The sequence below is a fragment of the Palaemon carinicauda genome, chromosome 28, assembly GCF_036898095.1.
Source record: "Palaemon carinicauda isolate YSFRI2023 chromosome 28, ASM3689809v2, whole genome shotgun sequence".
Taxonomy (NCBI): Eukaryota; Metazoa; Arthropoda; class Malacostraca; order Decapoda; family Palaemonidae; genus Palaemon; species Palaemon carinicauda.
In genome coordinates this window covers 83,716,446-83,726,235 of record NC_090752.1, presented here as the reverse complement: position 1 = coordinate 83,726,235, position 9,790 = coordinate 83,716,446, and the positions used below count along the sequence as shown (strand labels likewise).

Sequence of the window (9,790 nt, the reverse complement as noted above, 5' to 3'; positions counted from 1 at the left end):
CTCCCCAAGAGAGATTAGTTCACAAAACTTTTAACTAGGCTCCACAAGGCACTAGAAGAATTGGAAGACCCAGGCCTACATGCTTGGCGTGAAGATGTTGAATGGAAAAGTATTGATTTAAAAACTCAAACTTAAGACGAATGGCGAAATCTAACCTTGACCATTGCGTTGATATGCATAGGATGATGATGATAATGTACCAACCGTGTCACACGATCGTACATATTTCATTTTGCATATATTATGCTTGTATCTTCGCTCTTCCCTCGCACTAAAAAGAACCAGAATAAACATGTCTGCGTTTCTCCTTTGTAACATTGTCTGTTTCTCGAACATGTAATTTCCTATTGCCTTGAGCTTTTGTATATAAAGGAGAGTGTTCTATAATAAATTAACTCAGTTGCTTTCACACTGCCTTTGAGTTCACAACCTTCTCTCGGCCCATCACATTGGTGACCCTGGAAGTCGACTCGCTCCCACCGCCTTAAGCCCCCACCCCCCTCACCCCTCCATCGTTGGTACTATGACGGACTCTACAGAAGTTGGCGCTGCGGCTACCCCATTGAAACTTTCACTGTTCGCCAGGGGAGAGGCGTTTGCTTGGTTTCAGCGCGCAGAAGATCAGTTTCGCATCAAGGGCGTGACTCGCTCAACCACCAAAGCAGATTATGTTCTCGCGGCGATACCCGAGGACACTTTCCCAAAAATATCCGACTGGCTTTGTGAACAAGAAGACACCCCAATAGCGTATGGCGCCCTCAAAACATACTTTCTGCAGCAGTACTTGTCGTCGCCAGCCGCCCGTGTTGCAAAGCTTTTTCAGCTCTTGCAACAACCGTTGGGGGACCAAAGGGCTTTGCTTGCCCTCAGGGAAATGACCAGTATCACTCGCCTTCAACCTGCCGCAGATGGCTCCCCTCGTGAGGTGAACCTACTTTGTGCCCTTTGGATACGCCGTTTACCCGGACTTATAGGCGCTGCCATACCTGATGTCGATAGTTTACCCATAAAAGACTTGATGACCAAAGCTGACGCCCATATGGAGAGCCACTTCAAGACCTCCATCAATGCCTCCACCCCTGACAAAGAGGATGCCTATTCAACGTCAACCGAAGCTGACATGAATGCCGTAGGACATACACTCCTACACTGTGACGTGCTGAAGCAGTGACAAAACCGCCCACCACCCACCAATCGCTCGCACCCCAACAAACGACTTCTACAGCCACTTACTACCTCCCATCCGCCTCAGTTTTGCTACTACCACTTCAGATTCGGGGCAACTGCGAAGAAATGTGCCGAGGATTGTCAGTGACAAAAAAATGTGTAAGTAGGCCATCGCTCGTGGCGGTGGCCTCCCCTGTTTCTAATCTTTTCTTTTTACATCATGCAGGAACGGGCGTGCGATTTTTGGTAGACACGGGTGCTTGTCGTTCTCTTTTGCCAAGGAAACTCTTCAAGACACGACGTAGTGTGTCTACATCTGCTGACGTCCGCTTGGTAGCTGCCAACGGATCTGCGATACCCACCTACGGTTACGAGAACCTCACATTATCGTTCGGAAATGGTAAATTCAATGGGAAGTTTCTCGTTGCTGACGTCACATTGCCAATCCTCAGTGCGGATTTCCTCTCTCATTTGGTCAACGCAGACTCGTACTTGTCGACACCTCTTCCTCACGCCCCCTCTAACCTCGCTCTCCATATTAGCGCACCCATGGATGCTTACGCCCACCTCCTCACGTCGTACCCGGAAGGTTTCCGTCCAGAATTTCACCAAACGCCCACGGTTCCTGCCAAGCACGGTATTTATCACCATATCAAGACGACGGGACCCCCAGTCTTCGCAAAATTCAAACGTCTGGCACCGGAACGATTGGCAGCCGCCAAACAGACGTTCGCCGAAATGGAGGAAATGGGCCTTTGCCAAAATGCCTCCAGCCCATGGTCGTCACCCTTACACATCGTTTTGAAGAAAGTCGGCCCCCTCCGTCCGTGCGGGGATTACAGGCGCCTGAACATGCAAACAGAACCAGATCACTACCCCCTCCCAAACATTGCCGACGTGACCTCCTACCTGCACAAAGCAAAGGTTTTCTCTACGCTCGACCTTCTGAAGGGGTATTATCAGGTGCCTATGAACCCAGAAGACATCCCCAAGACTGCCATCACCACACCGTTTGGTACATACACCTTCAATTACTCCTCTTTTGGCCTTCGTAATGCTGGGGCCACGTTTCAACGTCTCATGGATGGCATCTTAGGGGACCTCCCTTTCTGTGTATGTTATGTGGACGACATACTTGTGTTCTCCTCCTCAAAAAGAGGAACACCTCCGTCACCTGCGCATCGTGCTCGACCGCCTACAACAAAACGGCCTTGTAGTCCGGTACGACAAGTGTACCTTTGGCGCCAACGGAGTGTCGTTCTTAGGGCACCGCATCACTCCTGAAGGAGTCCACCCCCTCCCTGAGAAGGTAGCAGCCATTCAGAACTTCCCCGTGCAATCGACCGTCAAAGCTCTGCAGGAATTCTTGGGCATGATCAACTATTATCACCGTTTTCTGCCAGCCATTGCCGCCACTCTTGCTCCCCTCTACGCCTCCCTCAAGGGCAAGCCAAAGGACCTGAAGTGGGGTCCCCTTCAAGAAGCAGCCTTCTGCAATGAAAAGAAGGCCCTATCAACTGCTGCGGCTCTCACTTTTCCTATCCCACATGCCCTTCTCCTTCTCTCCTCCGATGCCAGTGATGTCGCTATTGGTGCAGTAGTCGAGCAGGTGGTCAACGGCTCGCCCCGCCCATTGGCCTTCTTCAGCAGAAAACTGACCAAGGAAGAATCGGGTTATTCTACCTTCGATCGAGAATTGCTGGTTGTGCACTTGGCTGTCCGTCACTTTTGCCATTTCTTAGAAGGTACGTCCTTCTTCATTCGCACAGACCACATGCCTCTGGTGCATGGCTTTACTCGACAGTCTGATGCCTGGTCTGCCCGGCAACGCCGACATCTCTCCGCCGTGGCTGAATACAATTGCACCCTTCAATACATCCCTGGGAAAATGAATCCCGTTGCCGATGCCCTGTCAAGAAACACGTTGGCTGCCGTTCAACTGGGATTGGATTACAATGCCCTGGCTGAAGCCCAACGACAGGCTCCAGAATATCAAGCATGTAGGACATCCTGCACGTCCCTCCGTTGAGAAGATTTCCCCTCGAAGACTCCAACACCACCCTCCTCTGTGACGTCAGTACTTGTAGACCGCGACCTTGGATTCCTGCTCCCATGCAACGGCAGGTGTTTGATTTCATTCACGACCTTTCACATCCCTCGTGCCGTTCTACTACAAAGCTGCTGAAGGCAAAGTTCATTTGGCACGGCATTTCTAAGGATGCTAAGGATTGGGTCCGCGCCTGTACTTCTTGCCAAACTTCCAAAGTACATCGACACACGGATTCCGGAGTGGGTACCTTTCCTCAACCTCAGCGTCGTTTCACACACATTCATGTCGACGTTGTAAGCCCCCTACCCACATCACAAGGACATCGTTACCTGTTTACCGTCATCGACCGCTCCACTCGTTGGCCTGAAGCCATTCCCATGGAAACTGCAACGTCCACCTCATATACATCTGCCTTACTCTCTGGATGGATTGCAAGATTTGGTATCCCTGAGCATATTACTTCCGACAGGGGAACCACTTTCACCTCTCAATTGTGGACATCATTAGCGAATCTCCTGGGCATCACCCTACATCAGACAACGGCCTACAACCCCGCTGCCGATGGAATGGTTGAACGTTTTCATCGCACCCTCAAAGCAGCTTTGATGTCCCGCTGCAAGGATTGCAACTGGTTTACTCAGCTTCCCTGGGTCCTCCTGGGACTAAGGACCACTCCTAAAGATACACTCGACGTCTCGGCAGCTGAAATGGTGTATGGCGACCTGTTGGTCGTCCCTGCCGAAATATTTCCCTCTACAACATCCTCCGACGATCTCCAGTGCATATGTCACGTCGTGGGAAAATTTACTCCATGCCGCCAGACTTGCAAGCCCCCAGCAAAGCATCACATACCAACAGACTTGCACTCTGCAATGCACGTCTTCCTGCTCAACGACACTAGCAAGCCACCGCTAACGCCCCCTTACACGGGCCCTTTCCTTGTGATCCGCTGCAGTCCGAAAGCATTCCTACTAAACATTCATGGCCAAGAAGACTGGGTCTCCATTGATCGTCTAAAACCTGCTTATCTTCTGCCAGATGACCCGCCTACAGTTTGCCTCTCTAGATCAGGGTGCTCTATTTAACATGTACAGTATGTCATTTTTAGGGGGGGGGGGAGCCATGTACCAACCGTGTGTCACACGATCGTACATAATTCATTTTGTATATATTATGCTTGTATCTTCGCTCTTCCCTCGCACTAAAAAGAACCAGAATAAACATGTCTGCGTTTCTCCTATGTAACATTGTCTGTTTCTCGAACATGTAATTTCCTGTTGCCTTGAGGTTTTGTATATAAAGGAGAATGTTCTATAATAAATTAACTCAGTTGGTTTCACACTGCCTTTGAGTTCACAGCCTTCTCTCGGCCCGTCACAATAATGATGATGATAATGATGATGAGATGATGATGATTAAATATTTATATTTCAGTTGTTGTCTTCAGACTTGTAGACACTACGTAGTAGCTACGTTTTACTACATGAACCAATTTAACCTACTGATGTTTGGAATGGCGATATCCTATCTTAAAATCTTCACTAAATTCACAATTTATTACCTCCTAAAGACTAGTTATTTTCACTAGTTCCTAACAGAGTAATGAGGAACTTTTTTAAAATTCACGTTGAAATTACAATATGTCTTATAACACGGGTTTCTTTAAGCATTCTTTTACAATATCCAAACTCATTCTCTCTTCCAGATGACAAGTTCTACATCTCTGATGCGAATAATACAGTCAACTTCCCAGATGCAGCTTCTTCCCACACTTTTCTAGTTTCTTCCCACACTTTTCCAGCTTCTTGGACCAGCGATATAAATAACGAAATCATCGTAGAAGGATACGTGAATTCACGGAACAATCGTCAGCGACTATTTGAATATATATTCAATTCAAGCGAATCAAATGCATGGAATATCATCGAAATTTATAGAACTTATAGGGTAAGTATCAAAAGTCTTCAATCACTCAATGAATTCTCTGACCCCACAAAACCATAATGATGCAACCAGGAAATAAGAAAACAAAATCATTGATTTATTGGTGATTACTTTTTAAAAAAACAATTCTTTTGTGAAAACTTTCTTTAGCTTTCAAAGTTAAATATTTGTTTCATTTTGAATCAAAGAAGAAAATTTTATAGACTTAGTTTATTGGAAAATAACTGTCAAAAAGGGTCTCTTAACGGTTTAAAAGTCATTTAAGAATGGCAGAGGCAAGGGACAGTGACAATGCCCTAGCAGGACAATGCCCTATGCCCATTTTGGCACTAGTTTCATGCAAATTGGATAAAATATGTTTTTGACCTATGCATGGCCTTTAACTTTGACCAAATAACTTCCAGAATATAATTAAATTGTCGTTGGATCATGGCCAATCATCCCATCACATTTTATGAGATTCGGTCAATACTTTTTGAGTTATGCAAATCACAAACATAACACCTATGATCCAATCACTCAAAAAAAACTAATCAAATTGTCCTTGGGTTATAGCCAATCATTCCACCAAATTTTACAAGATTCGGTCAAATAGTTTTAGAGTTATGCGACTCATAAACGAACAAACATACAAATATAAATAAATACATACACGCCAATCAAATCATGAGCCTCCACAACGAAGTTGATAAGGTTACAAAATTCTTTCTTAATTGTTCTTTCATATTCCAAATAAATATGCATACTCACTTTTGAGCTACCAAACACTCAAAGGAAAAGACCATTTCTGTACACTGCTGTTAGTTACATCATTAAGGTATTTTCTGCTTCTGTGTCATTAACTGATAAGTAAAACTATAATAATATTGGTTTACAATTGATCTTTCTAACAGGCGAATGATTGTTAGCTTAATATGACAGATATATCTAATGTGGAAAATTATCAATGCAATGTTTTTTCAAAGTTTTTCTTTCCAAGGAAGTGATAATTTATCCAGGCAACAGAAGATATAGGGTATCTAAGTCATCTACTTTAAGCATTAGAATAACGAGCACCAAAAAGACCTACTGGAGATTTTGTGCCGACATATACAAATGTGGTGAGTCAATGTTCTTTTATATTCTTTTTTGGAAAGCCTTTGATTTCTATATATTTCTAAGAATGTATCATGAAATTAATATAATCCCAATGTTAATTAAAAATATATTTCAGTTTTATTTTCACGCTGTGTGATACTCAAAATACCTAAGAATGTATACGGCAGACAGATCTTGTAGTTCCTGTAGTGCGTGTGGTTTCCTTGTGTGATATGACCTGGAAAACAGCTCTTAAAGTAAAATCAAGTCAAGTATGGTCATCTGGACTAACAACAGAGCAAATGCATCTGTCCCATCCTAATATCTCGTGGTTTTCATATTCTTTCTCAGCTCACTTTCTTAGTAACATCCATCTCCTTGGCTCTGCGATTTGATTTGAGCTGTGCTGTTTAACCAGTGGGGATACCTTGACGGGGTGAAAGTGTTTGAGAATATCTAAGGTCAGCAAAGCTGTACTAGTCAAGGCCACCAATACTAGGCTGGTTTAATGTGAGCGATCAGATGAAAATCTACCGCCATCACCAATCCTTACTGGCTAGCGTGATGATGAAAACTGGCCTTTGTCCTACTGGGGACTAAAAACTGCTGCGTTTTTTGTTGTTTAAGCTAAGCTAATCTAACCAAACTCTATTGCAGATCTTCCAGCACCAGTTCCCCCTGCAACGGAATTTCCTGCTGGTTCAACAACAACTCAGAGCAGCAATGTCTCATCCAGAGAGACTGCTCTGAACTTCACATCAATGGTTTTACTAAGTATCTGTTGTGTGTTGGTCGCTATCGTTATAGGAATGGCTGTTTGCCTTATCCGAGGGAGAAGAACTTCACTTAATGGTAAATATTTGCTGTACACAAAGCTAATTCTCTTTACCATGTTATAAATTTTCACTTAAGTGATGAATAAAAAGCAGAGAAGGAGAGAAGATCTCGGTAGGGGGTAAGAAAAGGGGTTAAAAAAGCAAAAAGTAAATAATACTTGAGGAAGTGAGAAGCTCCTCTTTGGAATCTGAGAATTTCTTAGGTGTTTTTTTTCAAGATAATTTGTGATGGTTAGATACGCATGTACCACAGTATGAATAAGAAATATCAAACCACAGATAGCTATATCCATCAATACATTTCTGGCACTCACACCCGTATACAAATTTATAGGAACCGTTATCGAAATCATAACACATTCTATTCGATAGGAAAAGTAGAGGGTAAGAACCAAATGCTAAATACGCCTAATTTTTTTAAGGAAAATAAGTTTACAGGTCGTCCATGAATGGGAGAAGCAAGGGACAGTGACAATGCCCTAAAGACAGCCCATATATACATATGATCAGCGCTTAATCCCTTCTCCATCAAGCTAGGATCAGGGAGGACCAGGCAATGGATGATGATGACTCAGAAGGTAGACTATAGGCTCCCCAAAACACCAATCCTTAGCTCACACCCTCTCCAACAAGCTAGAACCAGGGAGGGCCAGGCAATGGTTGATGATGACTCAGCAGGTAGACTATAGGCTCCTACAAACACCCATCCTTAGCTCACAATGCTGGCAAGTTTGCAGACACTACAAGAAACTATCTAGCTTAAGCGGATCTCGAACCCCTGTACAGCATGTCACCAAGTAGGGACGTTTCCAATGGACTACCACAAACCCTAATTAGGTGCTGACGATCATACTAAAATAGAGGAAAAAGTATAGAATAAAATGACATATTAGTGCACACTCACATTCAAATAAAGTTTTATCAAGTTATCCTTTAAAGAACACAGTATCTATACTCAATATTTTTTTGAATGAGACGCATTTGTGCTGACTCGCAGGAGTGTCCTTTTATCTCAGAAAAGTGTCCTACTAGCTGATAGGTTAGAATCCTCTTGAGTATAGTACGTCGAGAATACCCAAATACCGGATGTTGAAGCATAAGCAAGATAAGAAGTTGCTCCGCTTCTGACTGGCAGATTGTTGTGTGTATAGAATTTAGGCCACAGAATCTAAACCTGGAGTTGTAGAAGCCATCCAGTGTCTAGTTTTTGGTAGTTCCATAGCCTCTGGACCATGATCTGTGCTATCTTGGATTAAAGTTCTCTTGCTTGAGGGTACACTCAGGCACACAATTCTATCTGCTTACTTTACTCACTGGGCCATCTTTACATGTTGGAGATCTTAGCCTTATAGTACCCTGCTTTTACAACTAGGATGTAACTTAGCAAATAATAATAATGATTGTACCATAGCCTCTGTACCATGATCTGTGCTATCTTGGATTAAGAGTTCTCTTGCTTGAGGGTACACTCAGACACACTATTCTATCTTTTTACTTTCCTCACTGGGCTACCTTTCCCTGTTGGAGCCCTTGGGCTTATAGCACCCTGCTTTTCTAACTAGGTTTGTAACTTAGCAAATAATAATAATGATTGTACCACAGCCTTTGTACCATGATCTGTGCTATCTTGGATTAGAGCTCTTTTGCTTGAGGGTACACTCAGACACACTATTCTATCTGTTTACTTTCCTCACTCTGTTATCTTTCCCTGTTGGAGTCCTTGGGCTTATAGCACCCTGCTTTTACAACTAGGTTTGTAACATAGCAAATAATAATAATGATTGTACCATAGCCTCTGTACCATGGCCTTCCGCTGTCTTAGGTTAGAGTTCTCTTGCTTGAAGGTACAATCAGTTGCACTAATCTATCTGTTTCCTTATTTCCTTTCCTCGCAGGGTTTGTTTCCCTTTCGGAGCCCTTGGGCTTATAGTATCCTGCTTTTCCATCTTGGGATGTAGCTTGGCTAATAATAATGATGATAATAATAATAATAATAATAATAATAATAATAATAATAATATTGTGTATATATATATATATATATATATATATATATATATATATATATATATATATATATATACTGTATATACATGTATATGTATATGTATATGTATATGTATATATGGTCAGACTCTAGGTCATTGTCACTGTCCCTTGTCCCTACCACTCACGCGCAACCTTTAAACCTTAAACCCTTTCCATTTCAGAGCCAGCAAGGAACTTGGAACCAGAAAACATCTCCCATAACCCCCAGATGTTCAATGTCAGCACTTTCTCCAGTCCACAAGAGGATCACGAGAGTATTAACAGCCTCTATGGATATACGATTAACAGAGAATCGCCAAAATAAACTCGAGAATAATGCCCAGTATGCGAAGATGCATTTGAACACACTTGAATAGGATGACCTGAGGACTTGGTAGTTTATATATCACCATATTTAATCTAATGTTGTTACTTATCTTAAGATATTTTATAGTCTTTATTCTTAAGATAATTTATATTCTTTATTTATAAGATGTTTTATATTCTTTATTCGTTAATTTTCATATAGTTTATTTATTTCCTTTCCTATTTGGGCTATTAGAACGTTTGGGCTTATTTAATCCTGCTGTTTTAACAAGGGTTGTTGCTTAGCTAGTAGTAGTAGTAGTAGTAGTAGTAGTAGTAGTAGTAGTAGTAGTAGTAGTCGTAGTAGTAGTTAGTATTCACG

The 9,790-nt window shown here is 42.7% G+C and overlaps 1 protein-coding gene across 1 annotated transcript in view; it reads left to right on the top strand.

The window, feature by feature from the left end:
• LOC137622105 (uncharacterized) overlaps positions 1–9,790 on the top strand; it is an 11,536-nt gene extending 1,746 nt beyond the window's left edge. The window contains exons 2-5 of the mRNA XM_068352573.1: positions 4,923–5,164; positions 6,141–6,261; positions 6,896–7,090; positions 9,285–9,790. Coding sequence (XP_068208674.1) covers positions 4,923–5,164; positions 6,141–6,261; positions 6,896–7,090; positions 9,285–9,427 — 701 coding nt within the window. The 3' untranslated portion in view covers positions 9,428–9,790. The remainder of the gene's footprint in view (positions 1–4,922; positions 5,165–6,140; positions 6,262–6,895; positions 7,091–9,284) is intronic.